General features: G+C 35.9%; 2 protein-coding genes across 2 annotated transcripts in view; both read right to left on the bottom strand.

Moving 5' to 3' along the window:
• Positions 1 to 23,779, bottom strand: part of LOC135681205 (bifunctional glutamate/proline--tRNA ligase) — a 37,322-nt gene extending 13,543 nt beyond the window's left edge. Inside the window, exons 1-19 of the mRNA XM_065195536.2 lie at positions 23,562 to 23,779; positions 21,647 to 21,734; positions 19,751 to 19,850; positions 18,911 to 19,067; positions 17,778 to 17,950; positions 17,158 to 17,255; positions 16,632 to 16,758; positions 15,135 to 15,327; positions 14,599 to 14,770; positions 7,536 to 7,660; positions 6,893 to 7,001; positions 4,119 to 4,203; positions 3,798 to 3,857; positions 3,216 to 3,326; positions 2,345 to 2,481; positions 1,780 to 1,834; positions 1,120 to 1,272; positions 597 to 709; positions 128 to 254 (exon numbers count right to left, since the gene is read on the bottom strand). Of these exons, the coding sequence (XP_065051608.2) occupies positions 128 to 254; positions 597 to 709; positions 1,120 to 1,272; positions 1,780 to 1,834; positions 2,345 to 2,481; positions 3,216 to 3,326; positions 3,798 to 3,857; positions 4,119 to 4,203; positions 6,893 to 7,001; positions 7,536 to 7,660; positions 14,599 to 14,770; positions 15,135 to 15,327; positions 16,632 to 16,758; positions 17,158 to 17,255; positions 17,778 to 17,950; positions 18,911 to 19,067; positions 19,751 to 19,850; positions 21,647 to 21,734; positions 23,562 to 23,754 (2,376 nt within the window). The 5' untranslated portion in view covers positions 23,755 to 23,779. The remainder of the gene's footprint in view (positions 1 to 127; positions 255 to 596; positions 710 to 1,119; positions 1,273 to 1,779; positions 1,835 to 2,344; positions 2,482 to 3,215; positions 3,327 to 3,797; positions 3,858 to 4,118; positions 4,204 to 6,892; positions 7,002 to 7,535; positions 7,661 to 14,598; positions 14,771 to 15,134; positions 15,328 to 16,631; positions 16,759 to 17,157; positions 17,256 to 17,777; positions 17,951 to 18,910; positions 19,068 to 19,750; positions 19,851 to 21,646; positions 21,735 to 23,561) is intronic.
• LOC135681207 (uncharacterized) lies at positions 7,667 to 14,588 on the bottom strand. Its single transcript, XM_065195539.2, has one exon. It carries the CDS (start codon positions 11,964 to 11,966, stop codon positions 9,990 to 9,992), a length of 1,977 nt encoding a protein of 658 aa, XP_065051611.2. The 5' UTR covers positions 11,967 to 14,588; the 3' UTR covers positions 7,667 to 9,989.
• Positions 23,780 to 27,826: the final 4,047 nt, after the last annotated feature.

The raw sequence follows: 27,826 nt of genomic DNA, 5'->3' as shown, positions 1-27,826 counted from the left end.
GGCAGCCAGAACCTCAAGTGAAGGACTTTGTAATAGGGGAATGATCAGGTCCTACTATTTTGAAGTATTAAACATAAATTTGAACATCAAATAGACAGATGAAAATTGAGAAATGTAAACTCTGTACCTGGCTTGACTTTTGGTTTTTGGCCTGTTCCTTTGATTTGGCCTTTGATCCAGTGTTGCTCATGTTCTTCGTATGTCCATCTGGGATGTTGAAGAGGACACAAGGCACCTCTCTACCTGAGTGTCGGCTGCAATGTCAAAAGTCATAAGTCACATTGCAGGATGAATATAAATAGATAGAGCTGTTGCTAGAACAGAATATAAAAGGGGAGAACAGGAATTCCATAAAAAGCTTGCAGCTCATAGTTTTGATTAAAAAAAATGGAATCTTCGATCTTAATGTGCCTGGTTATTTTATAAAGAATAATTTAACAGAAATTCTAAAACAAACTGATTCTAATTTCCAATAAATTTTATTTAAGCACGTGTATACCATGATGTAATCAATTAAGCTTTCATGAAACTTTGAACTGCTAAACTGATATATCCAGAAAAACTCCAGAAAAAAGTAAAATAGGTTATTCACATACCTAGGATGCTGGTATGGTTCATCGCAAATGTAATAGCCACGTCTCTGTATCTGTATGATGTCTCCTTTCTTTAGATTTTTGAGTTCGGGATCACCCAGCATCACTGTATCAGTCTGCAAAGAAAATTGATTGAATTCATCTTATCATAAACTTCACTATCTCACTCAACTACATCAGTGAATACAATACCAAATACTGCTTGGGCAGCAGAATCGCAAAGAACAGCTTAACCTTTTTTGCGACGTTTGCCCAGTGTCAATGTGCTACAATTGAATCTCCGTCTTGGAGAGATGCTCAGTAACATTTTGAAATGAGGAAGTTTTTTAAAAAATGTTTCTACGTGTTTTTGTTTCCTACATTCTTCATTGATTGAGAAAGAGAAAGAAAGAAAACAAAAACCAGTAGATTGAGACTTCAAATGCTATAATCAATTTGAATTTTGATAAAAAGGCAAAGAGTTACGCATGCACAGATGTAGGGAATGTCTCTGATGCAACTGAAAGCAAATAGTGTGGCAGATTACCCTTGTGTTTTTGTTTATGTAATCTTTGAAATCATCAGCCTTTGTGATAACATCTTTGGTGATGATGTGATCGAAGTTAACACACACTGTTGGTGTGAAAGGGCCATCTTGGTGTTCTGCCAACCAAGTTACTTTGGTTGTTTTCTTGAAATCCTATGAACATGAAAAGAAAATAAGGGATCAGAGGGTTGGGGAAGGGGACATTTATTTCATGACTTTGCAGTGTGGTAATCAATTTAGATAAAAAAGGTGCATCGTAAAATTCTTTGAGACACACAGAATTCTTCAAAAAAGGCAGGTTTTCAAAAGAGTCGTCACAATAATAGTAAAATACTTCTAAAATTTTTAAAATTCGCTTGGTACAATTTCAGGGTGAAGGTGAAAGGGTCAATAAAAACATCTAAACATACAAATAAAGAAATGAGCTTTGCATTCAAAAAAATTTCAAAGTGGAAGAAACGGGCAGAAACCTAATGCATTCTGTCCGAGGTTTGCGTTCGCACACAGGTCCAGAAAGAAACAAACTTAATATAGTATACTTTCTCTCTAGTCATTTTTGCCCCACCTCTATATCATTTCTAATGCAACGCAACCTGACGCATTATATTATTTCTTTACGGTATTTTGTTCTGTTTGTCTACAAAAAAGTGAGACAAATACCTTGTTCTCAAGCTCCAGTTTTGCATCCACGGATTGGATTTTCCCGTCGTTTCCCCTATAAAGCAATTAATTGCTTGAGACTAAAAAATCTCGAATTCATAAGATCACAGAGCGCCAAAATGAAATTAACATTTGCAAGGCCCAGATACTGCTAAAAAACAAATTTCGTTGCCCTCTAAAAAGTTAAATGAAGCTTATAATCAAATGTAAATCCCAGCAATTTGCGTTCCATTTGAAATCTTTATTCTTCTCCCGAAAGAAAATTACTACTTCCGCCCCCTTCCCCCTAAAACAATGTTGATAATTTAGAGAAATATCAAAAAAGAAGCGCAAAAGAAAGTGCTTCCTAAAATCCTAACCCGTTTAATAGGAAACCAACATTGTTCTGTAGGGGAGAGGCGGATGATTGATTTTGACCTTGAAAATTGACACCAGTGTTCCAAGACTTTTGGCAGGCATTGTAGCTTTTAAGAGAGAAACAACATTAAAGACACTCACTGCATGCGCCTTCTTGCAAAAAATGAAAATAAAACTAACATTATCGAAAAAGAAAATATTTTCTCACTTATTGATCTTTGAAATCCGAAGATTTCCCCAGTTGATGAAAGTGACCAATTCGTTCTCTGAAAATGTTTCTGCATCGGCTCCATCGATGTAAACTGTTTTAGAGTAGAAAATGGTCTTGGCGCCAACATCTGGATTCTAAAAGTAATAAAATGTCGCATGTGCAAAACATTTGATTATTTCCAAAGAAACACTTCTAACTTGGCTGTCGGCTGCATCAAATACAGGGGAAAAGCAATAACTACATAAAAATATATTTTGAAAGCATTTGATTTTGCCCATTTGGGGAAAAAGGAAACAGTTAAAGGAAATATTTCCAAAATATCCAAAATCAGTTAAATCTGTTACAGATTTCTTTATGTATGGCAAATGAAAGATTTGAAGTTTACTGACCGATTACCTATTTTGGTTAGGTTAGGGCCTCCGACGAAGAGGGGGGTTCGGGGGCCCATGGCCTTCCCAACTTTTGCAAAACTATAGAGCTTTTTCCAAAATCCTTTGTTGTGAGTGCTTAATTTTTCCTTGGCCCACCCCACTTTCCAGCCTGTGTCGGACCCCATGTTGGTTCATATATAGGTTTTAGGGCCAGAGTCAAATTAGAGTGGTTTGATAACGAAGAAACCTCTACTTTGTGGAAATATATCAGCAAATCTATAACCGATTAACTGATTCTACACATTAAGAGATACTTCGTGCTCAAAATCCAAAAATTATTAGATAGAGTTTTGTGACGTCATCACTCTGCCGCTATATATTAGTTGATGATGGAAGGTGACTGAGATTGTGATACTAATTGTGATTGTAATGATTATGCTGGTTGATTACTAATGATGAATGATGATTAAGACAATAAAGCAATCATAAGCAAATACCTTGGGGTGCAAAGGATATTGTGCTGTTCCATCAGAGGCATCAGCGACATTCACTAAAACCTTCCCATCATTCATTAGCGCAGTGTATCTTGGGGCGATTGGGTCAATTATCTATAACAGATAATAAAATATATGTAAGTTTGTAAGAGATCCAGTAGTTTGTAAAGTATAGTCTTAAGTACCTCGTTTTTGTAAAACCTTTATATTGTATAAAAAAGTTATCTATAACAGATAATGAAATATATGTAAGTTTGCTTTACATAACTGAAGATAAAATACAAAAAATAACGAATTATAGTATTAACTGATTCTAATTTCATAAATACCTGATTCGCTTATTTAGATATACTTTTTTCAAAGCACTGTTCTTCAAGTTAAGAACAAAGATTCTGGTCTATATTGAACCTAGAATTATGGCATACCAGTAAAACATTTTCTGCCACACTGACCAGAATTAGTTGGACAGTATTGGACGGAAAACCCTAATTCAAGCGGGGCGGGATTCCGTTGGTTAGCATATTACTCAATCACAATCCACAAGGTTGAGATCAAAAATGTTAAATAAAAGACTTTAAAACGCACCTTTTTGTTAAATGTCCAAATCTTGTCCCATTCCATATGAACGTTAGATCGTGAAGAGCCCTAAAACATGGCAAATAAACTCATTTCCCATAAAATCCCTCTGCTGTAAACACAAATCAAGGCACCAGCATCAAGAGTTCAATTTTGAAATAACTCCGCATGCAAAGATTTAACGTCAATACGCCAAATAGAGCACGAGAATTCCCTATATACAAAAAATGTCTTCTTGACAGATTAAATTATACTGGTTATAACCTATTACTTTATAAAAATGAGATGAACATTTTTAGTTTAGATATGTAATGTAAAGAAACCGAATACCTGAGCTATAATGAACTCTTTAAGACCTTCAACGGTCATACCACGTCTAATTATGCCACGCACTGTTGGGAATCTAGCATCGTTCCTGTAAACAGTAAAAAATTAAAGTAAATTCAAGAAGGTCAATCAGAAACGCGAGCACATGACTGTTGAGACTGCCCAATCAGTGCCGCTTGCCTATAGAGAATGTTACCAATGGAGTCCTAAGGTGAAAACAAACTCCTTTTGTCTACACAGTAGTTCTTTCGTGCTTATGTAGATAGATTCCAAAACTGCTAGGTGGAACAACGATCGGGCTTTACCAATAATCCGAAACATGTCGCCAATCTAGTTTTTTGCACAATCTGGGTTTTCCAGTAAATGCTGCCCGATAGCAGAATCGCAGGTTTTAGTTGTACTTTTAGATCTGCAAGACCGAGGTGGCTGTTCTAGACTTACTCCATGAGCCTCTGTTTCGCTACTGCCTCACTTGACGGACGCTACAACAGAGACTCATAATCCAAAGTACTCAAAAACTGGCGCTCAGGACAACTTTTTGTCCTACCAATCACAGAGCAGCTTTTCAAAATACGGTTTTCTGATTGGCTGGCACCTCAATTTCTTTCATAACGAGGTATATTTTTAAAAACATCCTAACCCCCGTGTTGTTAGCGTTACAAAATATCACTGTCGAGAAATGGCAGAAAACTGTTGGCTGTTTTCGAAGATTTTGAAAGTGAATTCTATTGCAAAGCGTACAATGAAAAACACGTTTTTGCGTTCGCCCTCTACTGCATATGGAAACACTTTGTATCATTTTTGTATGAACTTTTTGTCCCGAGGATATGCCTTAGTACACTCCACTCTCAGAAGTATCGCGCTGGCTTGACGAAAAGAATTAAATGACGACAGCGTTGAAAACAACCTGACCAGTGAATTTTGAACTTCACCTTTGTGAAGCCACTAGGCGCTAGTTTATAGCCAAGAACCAATTTAAAAAAAAGCTTTAAAAAATTAGCAACACTTTTCATGAAATATTTGATAAATTACTTTAAAAGATCGAAGTGTCGATTTTTTTATCGGAGAACCTTGAAACCATAGTGAGACCTGCTAAAATTTAATCAAAAATAATGATTACAACTTTTGTTAAACAGGATAAGATAATTTTGTATTTCCATACAAATTTATAATAATTCTGTCAATGATACACCAACAACCGTTAGAATTAATTGATCCTAGGGATTTCCTGTCGACGATACGTAGAGTAAAAGGACTTTTCCTTCATACACCTAAGGGATTTTTCTAATCCCAGTCCAGATAAATTCGGGCCTACCTACATGGAGAATGCACCCTGATATTGGAGAAGTTCAGACAATAAACACCACAACTCAGTGAATATAATTAGTATATACCAAATTCAATTGGATGCAAGCATGTTTACTACAACATAATAAACAGTCAAGACAAAAAGTCACTTTGACAAAACTGAAGTTATAAATGATACTATAAATGAGTTCATATTATATTCTTGAAAAAGTCCACAATGAAATTTTACTTTATTGGGAGAATTGTCTGTCTTCATTGAGTTGTCATCTAGAACATAGACATAACAAAAAATTACTCACAATAACAAGAGGCACAACTTTATCCATTTTAATATCCTAGTTTTTGCCACGGTCCTAGCTACAAGGCCTAGTTCAAAATTTGGCTTAACTTACTATACTTGAAAGTGACATCAAAATTGAACTGGTCTGGAAAATTTATCGGTAGAATAAACGCCTTGAAAAAAATCGGCCCGTGTTTTTGACCTTCCTGAACCAAGCCTTTCTCCTTCAGTTACTTATCTATCTCCATTAATTTGACTTAAGATATCATCATGTAGCTAACAAAGTTATCCACGTGTTTGTTGCCAGCCACAAGGCACAGTTATTCACGCAAAGAAGTGAAATAAATTATAAAAATATTTCTACATGACTTCTTTGAAAAAATTACAGAAGAATACTGCAAAAAGGATAACTTACTGTTGCAAAGTCTTCACTGTAACTGCCACACCAGAGAAAATGCAATTCCCAGAGAAAAGAAGAAAAAACCATCCATACGTACGAAAAAACTAACATCTTTACACGCGAATGAAAAAGCTGCGCAAATGTGCAAATCAGGGGGGTGGATTTGGAAATATTTGAAAAGAAATCGAGAACGAGACAAAATTGAAGTTGCCAGTTTTTGAGTACTTTGGATTATGAGTCTCTGTTGTAGCGTCCGTCAAGTGAGGCAGTAGCGAAACAGAGGCTCAGGGAGTAAGTCTATGGCTGTTCCCTTTGGGGATGAGTTTTATTTCTAATACTAGATTGAACATGTTGTTTTATTCTATCCTCCAATCTTAGGGTAGTGCGTCCTACGTAGCCAGAATCACACTGGCACGTAAATTCATATATAACGGAACTTTTTGTGTGGTAGGAGCGCTATCCTTTTGAATGGATGAAAGGGCCTTTTTTGTACTGTAAACAATAGCTGTCTGATTTCCTAAATGTTCATTTAGAAACTCATTGCGTTTTCTTGTTAAAAAAGAATCATTGAATCCAAGGATCATGCTGCAAATGAAACAAGAATACCCTTAGAAATGAATATAAATGTATTAAGTGCGAAATACTATTTATATTTAAACTCTCACCATCTGCTCTCACACTTTTTAAACGTTCTAACACTCCCAATTCTAGGAAATAAGCCTGTATCGAAGTGCAACTGTATCGAACATTTGCTTTACAAAGAATCGAGAAGAAAAACCAAAAACGTACCAGCCGTCGACCATTCCTTGCTCCACAAGATAGGTCAGTTTTCTCTTTGACAAAACGGTGTTCGTCATAGCCAGTCGACTGTATTCATAAATATGGGGCTTCCTCATTTCTATTTGCAAAACAGAAAACTTAGCGAGAACGAGATCAAGTAGAAAGTTACTCAGGAATCAATCAATAAATTATCAATTTAATATTTTCAGGCTTCCAATTCATGCCGTTTAGCTATAAATTGCCGTACGAGGGTTTAGCTAATAAAAATACAGCATTTGAATCCCTCAAAAATCAACCTGTACTGGAACTGGATAAAAAAAGATGGAGATAATGAATCGGTTTCACAACATATGGTTAATCAACGTACTTTTAAAAGATTTATGGATCATAGAAAAGAAGCAATTGCATCCAAGGGAAAGGCAACATTTCGAAAGTACTTCGAACTTCCTTTGGGGAGAATTCTAACTGCTTTGCAAGAATATTTTTCAGATGAAAGTTAGCTGGAACCCAATGGAGGTATTGAAATATTCTGTAAGTGCTTTGGCTAATAATTTAAACAGATGGGCCTCAAATCATATTAACAGTTTTTAAGAATGTGTTAACTGAAATGGTTGCAATTGCTATATTCATTCATGATGTTTGTTAAACTTACCTAGCTTGTCCAGCACCCAAAAATACAGGGGATCCCGGTCATGGTACTCGGTCGTTCTGAGCGCATGCGTCACTCCCTCGATGCTGTCTACTATTGGACAAGCAAGATCATACGTCGGATAAACCCTGAAAGGGACAAAACAAACTTTATAACAAACTACATAGATCACTGCCCTGACCACAGACGTTTTCAGATCTAAAAGGCACAAGGGAAAAATTAAAGGCACGTGGATGCTCACCATGGGCCTGACCTAAAATGAGACTGTCTTGGGGGGCGTAATAACACCACCCTTTACGTCAAAACAAGCCATTTAAGCCAATTTGTTCACTGATATAGGCTTATGGTTTCGAATTAGACCAAATATGCCAAGCAGACCAAATTAATAAGTTTATACACAAAAGGAAATGCGTGTATATTTAAAAAAGTGGACGATTTGTAGATGAATAATGTATTTCTATTCGGGGAATCGAGGAATGTTTTGAAAATAATTAATGTAATTAAAAGTTCTAAGTTCATGAACTGACTTATTAAATTCTCTTACCTCCCCAAAAAATATCCTCTACCTTTCTCATAGATAAATATTTTCAGTAGAAATAATAATGGCGCTCAATCAGAATGCCATTCAAAGTACAAATGAAAACCAGAAATATAACTTGTCAGTGTTTAGCTTACTGTAACTAAATACAATGATAATTGCAAAACAGCAAAGGGTATTTTGGCACAAAGGCACAAGATCTTAATCCAGGCAACAGATCTTAAAAGGAAATTAGACATACTGCCAATTGCCATATCCCGCATTTGTAAATTTAAAATTATACTATAAAAATATATTGGCAACTCAACATCACACAACATCAAGCCATATTAATTGAGATACGAATTCACTATTAAAATATCTGTTTATATGTGGAATAAGACAAGGCCTAAAGACAAAAGTTTCAATAAGATAAAATGTCAGTATAAAAAAATTAAGCAAATGAAAACACATTTAGAAAAACTTCCTTAATTCTTTACTTCAATACAAAATTTCAAGGTGATGGAAATTCTGTGTTCATTCAGTGTTACAAAAAGTGAATTTTAAAATATTGGAATATGACAATACTAATACATTTTGAAAACTAAAACTGAAGGTTTAAGCCTATTCTAAAATTGTCAATTCTTCTTTATTAAATCTTTTTTTTAATAGATTTATCTAATTATAAACTCTAATCTTTTTTATCAATAACAAGAATTTAAAAACTTAACAGATCTATAATTTAAACCGAAAGTTAAAATCTTAACATTAGACATTAAAAATACTGAACAGTAAAAACTTCTTTGATACCTTTTTGTGCAGATTTGGTTTTAAAAGAAATCAGGGAAGGAAACTAGCATTTGACATAGTAATCTGTAATTTATGAATTACTGACTTCAAAGTTGAATAGGAGATTGTTTTCAGTGATTCAAACTTGAAGTGATTCTCATAAAATGCAATAACCAAAGTTGGTTGTTTCAAGTTACTACCAAGATAGATAGATAACAGTAAAAGAGAAGCCTGGTCTGTGGAACACATAATCACATTGGAACTTGCATATGACACAGCTTGTTAAAAGGAAGTGGTTTATGACCTAATGCACATCACATAGAACCTTTTCTACAAGTAACAAAAAGAAAAACTACAAAGATTTCCACAAAATAATACCTTCAATTTGCTCAAAAACTTTGGTCAACAAGAAAATACAAAATAGTATATTTACAAAATCTTAATGATGCGTACTCTGGTTATTTTGATTAGCTAAATGGAGAACCATGAATAACTCAAACTCTAGAGTAAGGGGAACAATGGGAACCTATGACTTAAACAATTTCCAGAATATGCCCTATGTTGATCATTTGACGTGTTTGATGTATTATCTAATGAATATTATCTAAGTGGCCAACCCACTTAGAAAATCCAAAGAATTTCACACATATCTTTGATTTCTAAACATATGAATGCAAGAGCTAATAGTATAGCTGGATTTTTAAACATGAAAGAGTATTGATCGACCTATTCTATACATCAAAGTAAGCTAGGTATTATCAAATCTCTGTTAAATACAAGAATCCTGAGCACATAATTGTCTTTTTCTTTGTCTAAGGTTCTTGATGATAATTTTTTTAACCGTGTTGCATAAAATATGCAAACAATGTATGGAAGTCCTTAAAAAGAATGCTTAGATATAACAATTGTGTCTAGAGAAATAAATGGTTGTCAAAAAAAGGACTATGCTAAAGTTTTATCAATTTAATGCAAACAATTAGAACACAACATTTTAAACATATATAATATGCATATCATATGTATATAATATATATATATATAAATACAAATCAAAACACAACATTTTATCAGCATATAAACATATCCAAAATTCAAAGTACATTTTTAACACAAACTGACTAGCAACTACAAATTGGCCTTGAGACTCCCTGTCAAAGTTCTATTCTTTCTCTAAGTTTATTCATAAACATCCCGGTAGCACAAGATAAAGCCCTCAAGGGATTACGATTTTTTGCATCCGCTTTACCATATAATGTTGAAAGATAATGCAATGACCAAAGAGAGGGGTTCTGTATGCTTTGAGAATGTTCATTGTTACTGGCCATTGTACTATGACTGTCGTTTTCATCAGAATTGTTTTCTTCTCTCTTTGAGTTTTCTTTGCCAATTGAGTAAAGAATAGAGACACTATCTTCCACAACTTCTGCACAGGTGTCTTCAGACGCGCCATTATGTTCATTACATTCATTGTCTATATCAGTTTCATCAGAATCCTGGGAAGCCCTATCATCATCTGTGCCCCGAACATCATCTTTGTCAACCAAAGATACAATTGATCCACTTTGAGCCTGGTCCTTATTAAATTTTGTATAATACATACACTCAGAAGCTGAAGACTTCTCAGGATCTTTAATATCTTTATCACAAGCAGGGCTATTTCTACTTGAAAAAGGTTTAATACAAGTCTCTTCTGCAAAATCAGTTGCTACAGCATTTAGTTCTGTTGCAGAATTCAATTGACCTGACAAAAAATTATTTGCATTAACAATATTCATGTCAGTACATTCAGAGCCTTCACTGGTGTCTTTACTGTGAGATTTTGAATGATGAACCCTACCAGTAACATCACAACCACCATTTTCTTCTCCTATCTTGTCAAACACAACACCCTTATTTGAAGGTATTCTTTTAATTGCTGGTACTTTAGGCCTTCTTTTTGACCATGATTTCTTTCTACCAGCTTTAAATTCATCATTGTTTATATCTCCATTTCTAAATAGCAACTCATCATCCATTAATAAGTTCTGATGATCATCCATTTCCATTTGTACAACATCAGGTTCCTTTGCCAAATCTTTCAAAGTCGTCATGTGGTTTCTGTCTGCTTTTGTTATCCTAACAATTTCATTGTAGTCCCAATTTTTATCTTTTACTAATGGTATTACCCGGCCTGGTTTCACATACTTTAGGAACTCAACAATTTCACTGTAACTGGAATGATCAGAATAAGGTACAAAAAATGTCTCCTCAAATGCATTGGTTTTATATGGATTATTTTCCTTATTAAACATACCTGTAGGAAAAATCGCAATTGTAGGTACTGACTCAATCCAATCTTTAATTTCACGACCAGCAAGGTCTCTAGCTACAATGGCTCTTATTCTTCCTTCATCCTTTCGAATCGTAAAAACATTTGGCATTTCAAGAATCTCCAGCAGGTCATATTTCACTTGGCTTACAACAATCCACTCACGAAGATCCATGGCGATTTCTACTAACAAATCTTCTTTCCCTAAGTTGTAGCAGACGATTATAACTTGAAACCCTGGATGGCTACGAATGATTTTGATTATATCTTTGGTAACAGTTTCACGCGGCGGAAAATCGACTCTCTTGCTAAAATAAGTGTTATCTAGATACAATCTATCTACATTGCTGAGATTACTAATCTTGAAATTCTCTAGGAATGCTTGATCGCATCGAAAATCGCCAGTATATAAAATTCTTCCAAAGCGCCCTTCAAACACCAGAATTACAGAACCTGGACAATGGTTAGCATCATAAAACGTTACATTAAATGATTCTGTGCCATCTTTATAAAAAACTGCAGGTATTCCAAGTTCCATTGATATTACCAAATCATCAGCAAATCCAAACTTCTGCATCAACAACCTCTTAGACATTTCAGAGCAGTAAATCTTGTTCCGCCACGATGGAGTTAGGCCAACAATATGATCTGCATGCATATGAGTAAGAAAATAGTACTTAACCCATGGATATTTGTTTGGTGTCCAAATATCTACGCTAACCTTCAAATCTTCTAGAACTGCACCATTAGCCATGGTCAAGTGAGTGAAAACAAGCAATATAATTTTTCTCGAAATCACTTTTTGGCACCACCAAAACATTCGATGGCTGCTCCGCGGGCACGACGATCTCGTTTTGGCGCGAAATTTACTGACCGCCCTGGCCCGCCAAAGGCCGCAGGAGCTTGAGGCCTGAACACAGAATAGGAATGTCTATTCTGTGGCCTGAGGGCAGGGCGTCGCAGAAATGTTCCAAAATATGCATTTGATAAATCGTGGTGTAGCATGTGAATTTGGATGGAGGGGGGACAAAGATATTCGTGCCAAGTTCCGCAAAGTGAAACCAGAATAGACAGGATTTAGTGTGAATAAAATAGTGCGTTGCAGAGGGAATTTTTAGTGCATTGTTTGGTGCAGAAAAATATCTTAAAGTTGATCTTTTTGGTGCACAGAATTTATATCTTGACATGTTTGCAAGAAAGGCAAAAAAGGTATGTCTTGCTGATTCAAAACACGAAGGAAAAGTAGTTTGTAAACGACGCCAAAACTTTCGCAAATTTACGATCCAAACACAAACATTTATAGGGAGGCAAAATGCTTCAAACGGTTAGGTCATTGCTTACAACTTAAAATTCTTTTCCCAGGGTGCTATCCTCTCTACAGGTAGTATGGTGGATGAGCACATATTTATCAAGTACAGTCATAACACTTAGGCCTGGTTCAAACGTCGCGCTTCTCATGTGCTGAACCTAACTCGAGAATTATGTACATGAGGGGCGCGACGTTTGAATCAATTTGGTACCGCAGATTTAATTAGGAGCGGCAGACTAGTTTGGATCGGCAGAGCTTGCCGAGCTGCACTGCTCCAGCACGGCACGGTTTCAAGTGTCGAGCTTATCATGTACCGAACTCAATGTATAATTATATTTAATTTCTTTTCCTTCCCAAAATTCATTTCTTTCTTGGAGGGCGCATGCGTTTCAAACAAATATTTGAGATTGCGCGCTTTAACCAAGATACTTCATGTAACAATCCTGATAGCCATTTGGCGCGACATGATTAAGTTCGACGTTTGAAACGGGAGTCGCGCTAAACATGCTCAAGTGTCGCTCCAAACAGAGTTAGGTTCGGCACATGAGAAGTGCGACATTTGAACCAGGCCTTACTCAATCACTATCATAGTACAGATCTAAACTGCAGCACGTATGGTGAATGTTGCCATGAAATTTTAATTCAAAACAGAGAAAAATTCATTTCAAGAGAGATTATCTGGCGAACTTGAAGGGTCCAGTTCGACGTTTACATGCGAGGGACAATTCACTCTTGCAAATAGCATACGAGATTTCCACGAAAACAAAGGGATTTCCAGGGATTTTTAAAAAATGACTTCAATCAAAGGTGTACGAAATCCCCATCGAATGATTTCTCCCTCGTTTATTTGCAGTAATAATTGCGCACTGAAGCCCACTTCATTTTAACATTGAGCCTCGATCGGATAATAAGCATGTATTTTGCGATGTAGTACCACATAATTCATATTCTGTTGTAGTACTTCCAATGACCTAGGAGTGGATCTAGTGAATTGCTATGTTAAGTAGCAGCTGCATACAACTCAATATCATGACACATGTTCCGGCAACATTCTACAAAAACTTGATACTCAAATTTGCAAAAATATAGTAACGTTGACGGCATATGCACTGGCAAGGCTCGATTGACAGAAAATGTCGCTCGTGCATTTGATATGCTATAAAAAGTTAGTGCATCTCCTTTGGTTCGTTATGGTAGAACTGGCATCAACTTTCTTGGAAATTATAATCACACTAATCAAGAGAGGTGCATAATTTGATAAAAAGTCAAGGCAGAAAAACAGTCGTAAATCATACAACTTAGGTGAGCAAAGTTTAATTGAAAACCTTATTTGACTACTCCCAAGAATAGAAAGGCTTTGTCGAATGATTTGATACTGCACAGTCAAAATCGCAGAACTTCCCTCATAATTATCGCTCGGACAGTTTTAAAAATCTCTCGACGACTACAAGTAAAGCAATCCACTCCGATGATAATATGCAGAATGATGATACTTCCAAAATGATAATATTTGCAAAACCATCATTTTGACGAAACAATTTTACTTTCTGCTGAAAATTTTTTCCCATTGTATAAGATTTTATTGACAAAATTTCAGATGTTGGGCGAGACGGACACACCCCGAAAACCTCTTGAATACGACCTAGTTAAGATTTTCAGATCCCTAAACAAAATTCTGAGCATGGTCACATGACCTTCTGCAAAATTCTAAAAAATACTTTAGCAACAGTTCTCTTCTAGTTCTAAACAAAATTCAATAGAGCTAAACATGGACCAATAAAACCTCAATTAAAGGAAACAATATTTGGAACCTGCAAGAAAGGAGTCCGCTAAATGAATAGCAGTGATCGCTCGGAAAAAGGCCTATATATCCAAACAATGCAGACCTATCAATGTTTATTTGGCATTCCCCTCCCAAAATCAATTGAAGTAAACTAGGATCTTGCCCGTAAGAGTATTCTACCGCCCTGTTGCCTAATAGCATCAGCAAACAAATTTCTCAAATATGCAATAGCATTACTACCATTGGTTCACAGACAGATATCCGGCTTTTAAAGGGTCGTTACATCCACAATCTCTTTTAAGAACTTACCTGAAGTGACCTCACCAATTAAATGGATAGCATGAACTAAATGATACTTACTTAAAGCGAGTTCCAGTCACCAGATGAGGCTCTGTTTTGCATCGATAAAGAACAGGATCCCTTAAACAGCCATTGTCGCTTGCGTAATCGATTTTTCCTCTTAGGCAGTTCCTCTGACCAAGTTCACTGCCTTTCACCATTTCTGCCCATATTGCCAGATTCTCTTCCACGCCTGTGGGGGTTACTGATTTAGAAGCATGTACATGTACGATGAATGGCAACCTATGCTTAAACAAATAGGAATCTTGTACACAAACGTTCTAACAAAATGTTTTTGGTTTTTAGATAGAGTTTTCAAGCCGCTGCTAGATTTTGCCCTTAGAGTAACGAAGATTAACCATACAATTTCTGTACCCATCAACTGTAAATTGAAATAGCATTTTCTAATTTTGCTTTGTTTGGGCTCTGAATACCAGCTCTCTGGTCTACTTAACTCATCCCTCCTTTCTTTCTTTGGGGTTTAAGCAAATTCCAATCACATTTCCTCTTTCCCCATTCCTGACAGCCACAAAGGCATTCTAAAACAATGAACGTACCCAGATCACGTTTTGCGGATGGCTCCCTCTTCTCTCGCAATTCTTTCACAGCCTCCATTGGTGTATCATCACAGAATGCGTTGCCTTCTCTTATAAGTTTCTCCGCAGCTTTGAGGCAGACATCAAAATAATCTGAGGTACGGCTGAATTTGTCTGGGGTCAAATGCAAAAGTTTGATGTCTTCCAAAATGACCTGGAAAAGACAATATCCCTAAAGCGGAACTGTGAAAATACGTAAGATTTTTTTAAATTTTGCAACAGCGTCTTGGTGTTTCTTCAGGTGCATAAGTAGACAGTACTGGTTCTCGGATGATACACAGGTAGCTAAAATACCTAACAAAGGATGAGGGAGCAATCGAAACATTTTTGTAGCTAAAAAGTTAAAGGGACTTTGTCTCGTTCAGAGCTAACAATGGGCTCTGTGTGGTGTCCTTATGATTAAGAAAACGTTGACAATTAGTCTTACAATGCTGATTGGATACGAAACATTAAGTCTATAGTATAGTTCAATCAATGGGGATGTCAATGACAATCGAAATACGTCGTGACGTAATGCCTTTGAGGGCTTACGAGTATGGCTTGCGAATTTACCAAAATACATAAATTAAGGGCCTAATATTTATAGACTTCTGGAAATGAGTCATAATTTGTGGAAACGGCTTCCAAAGAGAAGAATTCTTCCATAGCAGGACGTTATTCTCTAAAGTCGTATCTTTCGGAGGTAGGATTGATTCTGTCTCACATGACTGGTAAGATCCGATCTGCAGGACTGGAACGACTTTTTGGAAACCAGACTTTAGCAGCACATACGATTCATTCAAAAACAGAAAAAATAGCTAACATATGTTAGGGTATTTCTTCATAAACAGGGAGATATATTTGCGATCACAATAAAACTATTTTAAACGTTTTTATACACAAGGATGGTTTAATGCTTACTATGCGAATGGAATAGATTACCTTCTCAAAATGAGCTTTTATTCTCTCTGGGTTGGTATCGTCAAAGCGAAATATAAATGTCCCATTGTAACTATCCTTGTACTGTTGGCATATCAAGGCGGCCTTGGCATGTCCAACGTCCATATATCTATCGAATTGACATGGCCTTGTTCATTTACCTACTTGCTGACTTAGAGGCGCTATTTAAGTTCAATGAAGTGGTCTTAGAGAAAGCCTGGATTTCTTTCTACCCTATTTGACTTGCTACAGCCATAAGATAAAAAGCTAGATATTATCATAGATTCTTACAGATAACTTTAATTTGGTTTGAACCGAAAAAACATTGCTGATTAAAAAATTGAACTTTGATGGGATATCTTTAAACATGGATAACTTTTGACTATTGCAAGGTGTACTTGATAAACATCAGGCCTGTAGCGTTAATTAAAATTCGTGATTAAAGAAACCAGTACCTTCTCTATTACCTTACTTCATAAAGAAAACTTTATCACACAACTTGACAAGAATTCCACTGCTTACAAACGATACCATTCATACCTCTTCAAAATGCTCGTTTTCTTTGGCAGGGTTTGTATCATCAAAGCGCATTATCAGTTTTCCCTTGTAATTTTCTTTGTAGTATTGATTGAGCAAGGCAGCTTTTGCATGTCCAATATGAAGATAGCTATCAATGCGACACGGAGATACACTCATGTAAATAGCAAATATTGCACCGTAATGTCTGTGTGTCTGTGTGTGCGTTTATATATGAATTTTGCATTGAAATTTTGCCAGTTAAGAGTAAGATTTTTCTCAGTGGATTTGGAAAAGGGCTTCTATGGCCGAGACAGAATTCTATAAAGAAGGAAGACTTTTGAAAATTCATTACCTCATTGTTAATCTTGTTAATTTTATTCATCTTAAACCTCGTTGCTAAAAAGCTTGAGTACAAGCTTGTGCTGATTGCACGATAATATATTTACAATTTCTGGTTTTAAAGTTTAAAAAATTATGGATTTCTGCACTATGATGAAAAGCACTTTCAATCCTTAAGGACCATAAAAATGATACAGAAAGAGCATACCCACTAGCCTCTGGAGGAAATCTCACGACAACCTCGCCTTCTTTTGCACCAGGAAGATCAATAAACTTCCCACCCTCTTCCATTGTGCTCTGCAAACCCTAAAAGACAGACAACAATAATCTAACTGATTTTGTATGTCACGGAAATGTTTCTCTTTTGTGGAAGGATAATGAATAAATGCATCTTGGAAGAAAAATACACTGATCAAATAACTACACAAATAACAAAAATTATATTTTTTAACTGGGAAAAATATTGCACCCTGCAACTATTTGAATAGAAAGAATGAATAAAATTTACAAATCTACTGCGAATTATGGCTATCTGTGATCAATAGGTAAACTACAGTATATTACTTCAAGATGGCAGCAACAAAACACCAACTTCTGGTATTAGACAAAGCGACGGCAGTTCAGACAAGAAGTCCCCAGTGAATTCTTTAAATGATCGCCAAGTGGATAAGCTAGTAGTAACTTCACATTAGGAAGGGTAAGCTTGTGACTGGATCCTTCAGCCCCACCAGACAAAGGTAATTATACCACTAAACAAACCTATAACCCTATGATTTTATTTGATGAGTAAATTCCATATGATGAGAAAAAATCAAATGAGTTTCTTACAGATGATTTTGTTTGCTTGTCTGATGAATCCTTTCCGCTTTGCTTTTGACTAGCATTGGGGACCATTTTCAGAGCTTTCTTAAACTCTGGTTGTGAGGAGCAGTAGGAAAACCAACGGTTGATGTTTTGGCCAATGGTTTCCTTTTTGACTAGGGCATCCCAAGATTTATTCCCTGTAACAGGAAAGTGACAATATTTTCAATGTTTCGGGGATGAGCTAGCTTAAATTTGATAATATTAACTTTTTTACAACTTTTTAACGAGCACAAACCCCATGCGAAATAAATTTGCGAGGGGTTTTTTCAGCCCACGCAGTTTTTCAAACCAATGTTCTCTTTTAATCCGTGCAGTTTAGCTTCCCAATGTCTGTACTAATAAAGAGAAAGAGGTCTTACAAGTCTATGTGTTTATCACATGTTAACAAACTATTGTTTTATCTGCTAAAACTTGCAATGGAATAGAAAATGTGTTCGCACGAAAGGAATAACATATAGCATGATTAATGCTACGAATGATTAAGGTGAGAAATGTTACACCATGCTGTCAAATACAAAACAATCTCTTTTCAAGTCACAACATATAAACTAGGCATTCCCAAAAAGTCACATTTGACTGGCAAAACCTAACAAAACTTTACTTTATTCCAAAAAAGCTATGTTCCTCTTTTGTCTTGTTTTAAGTAGTGATAATACAAAACTGAATGATAGTAATATACATAAGAATGCCTTCTTAAGGTGAATAATGTTTAAAGAATTGGCAAGGTAATGAATGTATTTTTGCCTTTGTAAATAAAAAAATATAAAGCCCACGCAGCCAAATTGGCAAGGGTTTTTTATAGCCTGTGTTGTTTTTCTCCCAGAGAGGCCTGACTAATAGTGTATTTACTTTACAAAAGCAAATAACTGCTATTTCATATTGGTGTTTTACTTTCCTGCAAAATCGCAAAACATCAAGGAAAAAAACCATCTAAAACAGAGGTATTGATCAGTTTTTTCACTAAACATAATCTAGTTATTTATATTTGTCACTTTACATTTTTTATAGAGTTTGCATTTGATAAACCAACTCAGTTGACATATTTGATCTTGCTGGAGCATATAGGATATACTGATCTGCCATCAAGTTCACCTTACCCTGTAAAGACCCCCAAACTGCAAAATCTGCAATAGTGAAGGTGTGCCCCACTAGGTAGGTACTAGGAGCAAGAACACTGTCAAGATACTGTACAGCTGTCCAGACACTGTTTGAATTTTTCAAGTTTGCTGAGCTGAAGTCAAGCCAATGGTCAATCTGTCAAAAAAACAGGAAATATGCAGTTGTAAAATGAGTACCTTTATCAATGCAAATAACTTTAAACAAATATTTTCAATGCTTCATTGGACTATCTGACATCACAAATACAGGTGGCTAGTACAGCTAAGGGCCTACTTCATAATGTTTCAATGAGAAACCTTTTGATAACAAATATGTACAATGTATATTAAGTTATTGAGTAATGATTAGACTTAATAGCATCAGAGAACAGCACACACTGCATACATATCAAATAAGAAATTTTCAATAATTTCATACTTTTTTGAATTAGTCTCAGTTGCTGGTTGTGACTCCAGTTATTCAATCTATAAGCTAATTTTCTACAGGTTTCACAATAGTCTTGTTTCCTGTTGTCTCAAACATTGATCAGTCATAAATGCACAACCAGGGTATTGCTTTATCTAAATGTATGTTACACAATAACACATAAAGGCAAGTAAAATATCAGAAAACAAGTATTCAGCAAAAGTAAAAAAGGCAAAATGATCCTCAAAGAGAGGGAAACAAGATGCCTTAGAAAGTACAAATAAACACCTCTTATTTCGATGCATGTTAATTGTATGATTAAACTCCAAGGAAGAAGCAGAACAAATTTTAAAACAATTACAAACAGCACAGACATAACTCTCCATACAAGGTAAACAAAATGTTTTGCTTACCTCTGTTGCCTCAAGAATGGTCTTCCCATATAATCCTGACTTAGAGAACTTCCTTGCAAGATATCGAGTGACAGCCATATCTCCATTCAAACAGGTTGATCTGCAGATAAGACAGAATCAAAGCTTACTTGAGAATAGCACAAACTTGCAAAGGAGAGCATCACTAGGCTGCAATTGTGTACCTTTATGTGACTGATAATGACATAAAAGCAAGCACCAATGGTAATAAACTCAAGCAGACTTCTTACAAATCATGCTGCAGTTGACAAAAAATCATTTTGTTACTTGAAGCAAGCAATACTGTATGAAAAACATCACATAAGTACTAATTACTAAACTAATCATTTATCTCATACCTGAAAAGAATTGTGTTTCTTATAAGGAACAACATGAAAAGAGCAAGCAGAAACTTTTTCATTTATCTGCCTTTTTGCTTATGGTGATATCAAAGTTGAGAGTAAATTGTTGACCTTTGAGTATAACTGTTGGAAATTTTGTGAAACAATAATAGCTACACATTTAAAATGAGCTACAACTTACAAGTTGTATGAACAAATGATAGCAACAAAACATATGCCCAGCAGACCATCCACATGATTGACATGTGAAAAAACTTGCCCTTTTCTTATTCAGAAAACCCTGAAAATGTACAAGGGTAAATTGGTTTATTTTTGTAACAGCAATTTCTCCCATCATTGCATTTTTGCAATTAACTTTTTGCTTGTTGGGCAGTTTTTTTATGATAGGCATAAACTTCGATCTATTTGGAAAAAGATAGTCAAACATTTGTAGTGATTAGAACCTTTCAATCTTAAGAAAACAGGAATATTTTTAGAAGGAAAGTCAAAGAAATTGGTAGGAATTGTAGATTGGGGATATAATAAGACAGCAGGTCCCTTCTAGCAATAGAAATAAAACTATCCCTCAAAGAGAACAAGGTACTCTGTCTTGCAGATCAAAAATGACAACCAAAACGTGGAATTCCACTATCCAGCAGCATTTACTGAAAAACCCAGATTGGATGAAAAACTACAACAGCAACATGTTTCGCATTATTGGCAAAGCCTGATCATTGTTCCATCTAGCAGTTTGTGAACATATCTACTATATAAACATGACTGACTACTTTTGTGTAGACATAAGTGAGTTTGTTTTCACCTTAGGACTCTGTTGGTAACATTTTCAATAGGAAAGCGGCACTGATTGGACAACCTCAACAGTCATGTGCTCGCGTTTTCTGATTGGCCTATTTCGAACCAAAACTGGGTATTTCTATCTATGTTCTGACGTTTTATTCTCTGAAGAGTGCTAGACGTATAACTTAAGTTTGTTTCAAAATTTGTTTTTCAAAGCCATTTTCAAATTCTGTGCAACAAAAAGATTGTTTTGCAAGAGAATTATTGTTTTTGCGTTGTGCCAGCTTTACATAAAACTGAAAGAGTCTGTTCTTTTAAATACTTCAAGTAAAGGGGGTACCTAAGTCACGGTTAAAGCAAATACAAATTGAAAGAAGTAAAACAGCATACTCCTGACTGAGGCTATTAAAGGCAACCGACAGATACTAAAAGGGCTTATTAAGTCATCTGTTGATTGTCTTTAAAGTACATTCTATGTGTTACTGATTTAGCTCACCTCAGCAAATGAGGGGAGCAATTCACAGCTCATCTATGAAAATACAAACAGCCAGGCCTGTGAAAACTCTTTCTACAAAGGCTTTCATCATGAAAAAACTTTTTAACAGAATCAATGTCTATTACTTGTAAACAGAAGAAGGTTCTTAATATCATCTTTATAAGCACCATTAAGAAAAATCAAGCTGTCTCTACAACTTCCAGTCTTTACACATATAATATTTATCAACAAATATAATTCTGATATTGAAAGTTAAAAATTTACCCAGGTAAATCAATGTATGTGTGTTCACCCCAGTGAACCTCTGTCTTCTTTGAAGTACCATTTAAATATTCCACAGTCAAAATAGCAGCTGCAAATTAAAAATTGGAAAATTCATTGCCTCAATTAAATGTTAAAACAACATTAAGTACATAAGAAATTAATTTCTTTGCAACAATAAGCCCAATGGAATTATCAAGTTTTGTGATTATATGTACATGAAAGAATGTGAACATTTTACAGCACAAAGAAATATACTTAGTAAACTCACTACTGACAGTATTAAAGGCAATAAATTGTCTCTGGTGGTTATATGTAATCATAATATTCTTAAAAGTGCTTTGCCGTGAGAGTTTCAAGATGATAAGCTTTATTTTATATAACTCCCTTTTACAATGTGTTCTGCTGGAATACAGTGATCTTTTCTAATAATGGAGTCATGAGAGTCAGCAAAGGAGACAACAAGGTAGATTCACCCCCCTCCCTCCAAAGGCCTATAGTTTTAAATGTCCATTTACACAATTTGATATCCTAAAACATTATTGGCATGCAGAACATATTTTTACAATGCAAAATGGAGAATGTAATTCCTTGTAATTCTCTAATGTTAACCTCAATATAAACTCTGTTGTCTGTTTGGCAGAGCTCTTAAAAAAGAAATAGCAAATAAGTAAATATTTTCTCTAACACCTTACATTCTTGAGATGTTTTTCTCTAAATTTTTATTTGATGTATGTTACAAATGGCAACTTACTCAGTTACAGCTCCATGCTTACACAAAATATCTGACTTTGGTGAAATAACCCAAGTTAATGAAAGATTTCAAAAAATTAATGTTGCTTCCAACTGAAAGTTGACAAGTCTGTAGCCATGTTGGAACAGATTAATGTTTTCCTGGTCTTGAGTTTAAGGGGTGCTGATACCTATCAAGTTCATGGTGCCAAAAGTGTGAGATCTATTGTTCTGACCTTACCAGTTCCATAATTTCTATCAACATTTCTATTATTACACCTCTTGGATGCTTGAAATCATGAAAATGAGTCAGACTCTTCAGATCTGAACTAAATTTTGTACACAAACCAGACATCCTGGTTACAACGTCAGAGAGCTCTCTACACTTAGTTAGTGCAAAAAGCAATTGAACAGTTATTGTACAAGCTGAACACTACACAAAACACAATTCCCTGGAAGAGCAGCTGCTATAAGATAGATTACTGTGCATAATTTAGCTTTAACTAACATAAATCATATTAATGAAACTAGGGTATTTATTTTCTTATTTGGTATTTAGTTGTAAGCTAAATGGATTTTTGTGTATAAAGAATTTAAAATGAAAAATGAACTAAAGCTTTAAAAAGCAATTTTAGAGAATGAAAATAATGGAGAAAAAATGTTGATGCAAAGTCTTTATTTTGAAGTTCTTACAAGCAAATCAGTAGGATAATTGGAATCTTAATCACAATTTGTTGGCAAGCATCCTATGCCAATATAAATGTATAAATGATGATGTGTTAATGATATGTTATGTTACACCCTGGCTGGATATTTTATGTGCTTAGGCCTGAATGTTTTTCTGCTTTTACGTTATTGCAAGCCAATACTATACATGCTACACAATTCAAAACAGGTTAGGGATGAATTCGTGAAATATTCTGTTTGCAATAGAATAATTAATAGCTTTTAACCACAAAACAGTGAATTTCAAAGGGTGGTGGGGTTTTGCCCCATTCTGGACGAAAAAGTACGGCATGAGACATGATAGTACCCTAAAAGAAGCTCAAAAAACTCAGCTTCATGGAAAAACTAACTGTATGAGAAATAAATGACTCTTTTAAACGACATATAGGTAAAAACACAATGGTTCATTGAATGAATTTCACTGATGCAATATAGGCCATGTGATCACCGTAAACCTTACCAAAAGGTGGATCCTTCTTGTCCGCCGTAACTTTCATGATGTCTGCCATGTTGCTGAAAGTCCGGCAATTTAATTCAATACCTTTCCGAAGTCCTGCTGATTTTAAAAGTCTTGTAGGACTTTTGGCAGGCTGCAAAATCCTCCTAAACGGTGATGCAAGGCAAAATAATTTGCCTTTTGAGAACCAAAGCATGTACAGGTTCGCTGAATTTTGCAAAGAGAAGGCCAAATTTCAAAACGAGGCTTCTCGATAGCCCCTATCAGTGACGTAAAAAACCTGGAACGAGTGTTTGTGTGACGGTGTAGGGGTACTCATCTCGGCGAAGTGGGGGATTTTACCGAGTGTCCTATTGGAGTTTCTGCGGGGCGTCGTTGTTGGGATGAACAGGGGGCAGGGGTTCCTTGGTATCGCCCGTTTGGGAATTTCCAATGAAACTTCGTATATGGTCATCTGAAGAATGTTGGTCTTTTATAAAAAGGATGAAAGTTCGAAGGAACTAATCCACATTAGAAGGAGATTTCCAAGACATGTGTGTTTACATTCTGCCTATCAATTTCTATAAATTTGTACAAAATAATTGCAAGCTTGCAAGTTGATACTAACAAATGTGCGTGCACCTTTTTGAAGCTCAAGAATGGTAATAAATATAGAGAGCATGATTTAAGTGAGATCCTTAATTATGATAAGTAATCAGCTGATAATCAGATAAGTAATTCGCTGACACACCATTGCTAAGGAGACTTCTCAAGCAATGAAAATCATTTCATTTCATTAGATTTTTGCGATACTAATTATCAGTCCTATTTCATGTTTACTGTTAATTAAAGATTAATTGTTTTACGTGTAATCGTGATTATTCATGATTATGAATATCCCATGTTCGAATACGGACCGAACCTTGTAATTGGTAGCCTGCGACCCGGTCCACAAATGCTACCAGCGGCCTGCCACATAAATGTGTGATTGGGAAGAAGTGCAAGTAAAGCTGTCCCTGCAAAATATATATATATTGTTTTCCATGCCTTCCAGCATTTAAAAAGCTGGCATTGTTTTTACAATAAACTCTTCAGAGTCCTGAACTTTTGTGAAGCAATTTTGTAATAGTCTGAATAATCTGCGGGACTGAGGTATGAATATTTTTCACAGCCTCTCCAAGAATGAGTAATCAATCGCCCAATAGCCTTCTCTTAATCATAGGACTTCAAGGACCAAGAGTAAGGAGATTATTTGTATAGTTTTGGGGGTATTTTTGAAATTTTGGGAGGCTAAGCAGCCTCAACACCCTGCTGCGACGGTCCCTAAAGCGCCAAATTTGTTAAAAAACTTTGCTCTTAGTCAGGGTTTGAAGAAACATTTATCTCTAGCGACTAGCGCCCTTCCCAAAAAAATAATTCCAACTGCGTCTCTTTGGGCAGTGGTGGCGCCAGAGGGGGCAGGGGGGCTACAGCCTCCCCGTCAGAGCTGCTTAGCTCACCGGTCGGAAGATAAACGAAGTAAATTTATAATTTTGTCGGAGCAAGATTTTGCTACCGTTTGTAAAGTTTTGAAGAAAAAGAAGGAGTAATGGTTACGATTGCGGAAATCCCACTGAGTATAAATGTTCAAACAGGTAACTTCCAAGTAATTTAACACCATTTCGGGAAACTCACCATCTTATTCGGCATACCAAACGGCAATCGGATTATCAATATAAGTAAAATTCTTATAGATCACTGGGACATAATTTTAAAAAATAAAATACTGAACAAGTATGAAAACAGCCCCCTATACTAGCATTAAAAAGACATAAAAACATTGGAGATCTAATAACCAGCACTTTGGGAAACATTGGTGACAGAAATATAGAAATATAGATTTTTCTATATCTGCCTTACGTTATACTGTCAGATCAAGCTGCGCTTATATGATCTTCAAACACCAATTTCGCAAATTATTGGGGGGGGCATTGCCCCCTGCCCCCAGTGCCTAAGGGCCTCATGGTAAAGGTAGAAAATATTGCTTCAATGAGACATTTTCCAGCGAAGTGGAATCATCAAAATTCGAAAAGTTCCCCACCTCAGGTAATAACTTTCGTGTACTTGTTTTTTGCGACACGAGCATCTGCAAGCTAGCAAAGACCTAACCTACCTAAGTAAAATTGATCCCTATTCTGTTTAATGATTAAATGATGCCTTTTTCCTTACCCAGAAAAATTTAGAGCGTTGGGAATATCAAAAAATCACGGAAAAAGATCTACAAAGAGCTTTCTTAATATGTCTGTTTTATTTTAGAGACATTTTCTTAAAAAAGCGAGTCCCCACAAAAAATACTAATCCCGCTCTAAAGATCTGCTCTTTCTTGTTTGTTTAATTCATATCTTGTCGTAATCTCAATGTTTGTGCGTCATTTTCAACTGGGATTCCATGTTTTCACTCCGATTGCCGAGAACCCCCTGTCGGAAGGTCAAGCCCCTCTGTCGGAGAATTTCTAGCGCCACCACTGCCTTTAGGTACCGTACCGGTGCAGAAACCTGTGCCAGAATTTGCAGCATAGCCATTGAAGTACCGCCTGAAGGGACTTGCTCCGTACCCTGGGTACCAGACTCACTTTATATGAAATAAAATAGAGAGTCTGGTCTAGTGCGCCCCATTCTCGTTCTGGTGTGCTGATATTAACCAATCAGGAGCGAATGTACAGATCTCTGTACGTTCAAAGGTCACAGCGAAACAATAAACTTAGCTCTGGTGTAAAACATTGAACAGAACATAAATAAATGCTAGCGACCTTAACGATTGAGTTTGAAGATGCTATTAAAACTGTACTCAAAGAATATTTTCCGCATGTTGTGGAACTGAACACAGAACAGCATTGAAAGCCTTTTTTGTAAAGAGAAGAGACACCTTCGCCATATTGCCAACTGGCTTTGGAAAGTCTCTGATATCTCAGGCTGTGCCTCTCGTTGCAAGAAATTAGGCCTTGTAGTGAAATGTAGTAGATAAGAAACACCGCAATGCGCCGAGAACAAACAACAACAAACACAGTTAATCAGTTATAGCTAATATTTCGCCTGGCATACGGGGCTTCGCTTGTCATATTGGCCATATTTGCTGTGGTGACCTTCCAACGTGATGATTCTAACCGCCGCGGTGTCCAAGCGCGCTGCCTTCTCAGTGAGGAAGTAGACGTTCAAAGTACACACAATTTATGAGGAAAATTACAAAAGACTTATTTTAAGTTGTATACGAAATTTGATAATGATTAACATTTAATAACTGCATTGTGCTAACTTTAATTTCATGCTTCGCACATGTTTTTTGCTGCCAAATGGCGTTTTAAACCTGATTTGATTGTTATCTTGAGGCAGAAAAGTCTATTACCACTGTATCAAAAAGGTCGACTTTAAAGAACTAAATAAAACACATTTGCTTTAAGATTTCCCAAAACTCCTCTGACTACTGAGTTTCTTTGTTATTTATCTGACAGTCTTGTTTCACAGGCCTAGTCTGTTAAATAGACTTCAGTTCTTTCAAGTAAGTTCACCAGAACGAGAATGGGGCGCACTAGACCAGACTCTCTATTATTTTATATAGTGAGTCTGGTACCCAGGGTACTTGCTCCTGTACTCAAGTCTCACAATAATCCACGGGCAGATTCCCAATGGACTGCTTCCCCCCCCCCCCTAAATAAAATCGTCTAATTCCCCAGTTTTCTCCTCCGCTGGGTTTGCATGTATTTTCTATTCTGTGTTGTAGGCTAACAATTCGCGGATCATATGTCAACAGTCAAAGACCAGAAGGTCCAAGAAACATACCTATAACACGGACTGACAAAGGGAACAAGACTAACTTTCAGTCGCACCAGTAGTGTGCATTGCTTTTTCTGCTTGCAGCAGTCCTTCGCTTTAACACATAAAACTTAATCTTTTGCTGAAAATATAGAAACATAGTAGAATTCAAACGTAGCAGCATTTCACTTAAAACATGCTCCAAAAAAATTATTCCCCTTCCAACACAGCACAAAATATGCAAGAAAAGTATCTCCATCCATAAGCCCAAATAAAAAAATATCAGATTAAAAAACCAAATTTTGAGAGTATGATGGTGATTGTATGAAACTATGCAGAGAAGAAAATTTCGCAAATGATACCACAAACATAACTCAGTTTGTTGTTTCAATTTAAACGTAGCAGCGGCCACCAGCATAAGAAACATGGACAAAAGATAACAGCACTTGGTTTGTTTATATAGAAGCCACAAATGCCTAGCCTGTGTCCCAGACCCCTAAC

This window comes from Rhopilema esculentum, chromosome 12 (assembly GCF_057945365.1).
Source record: "Rhopilema esculentum isolate cy_ngs chromosome 12, ASM5794536v1, whole genome shotgun sequence".
Lineage (NCBI taxonomy): Eukaryota > Metazoa > Cnidaria > Scyphozoa > Rhizostomeae > Rhizostomatidae > Rhopilema > Rhopilema esculentum.
Note: the sequence above shows the minus strand (reverse complement) of the source record. Positions and strands in the feature narration are given on the sequence as shown.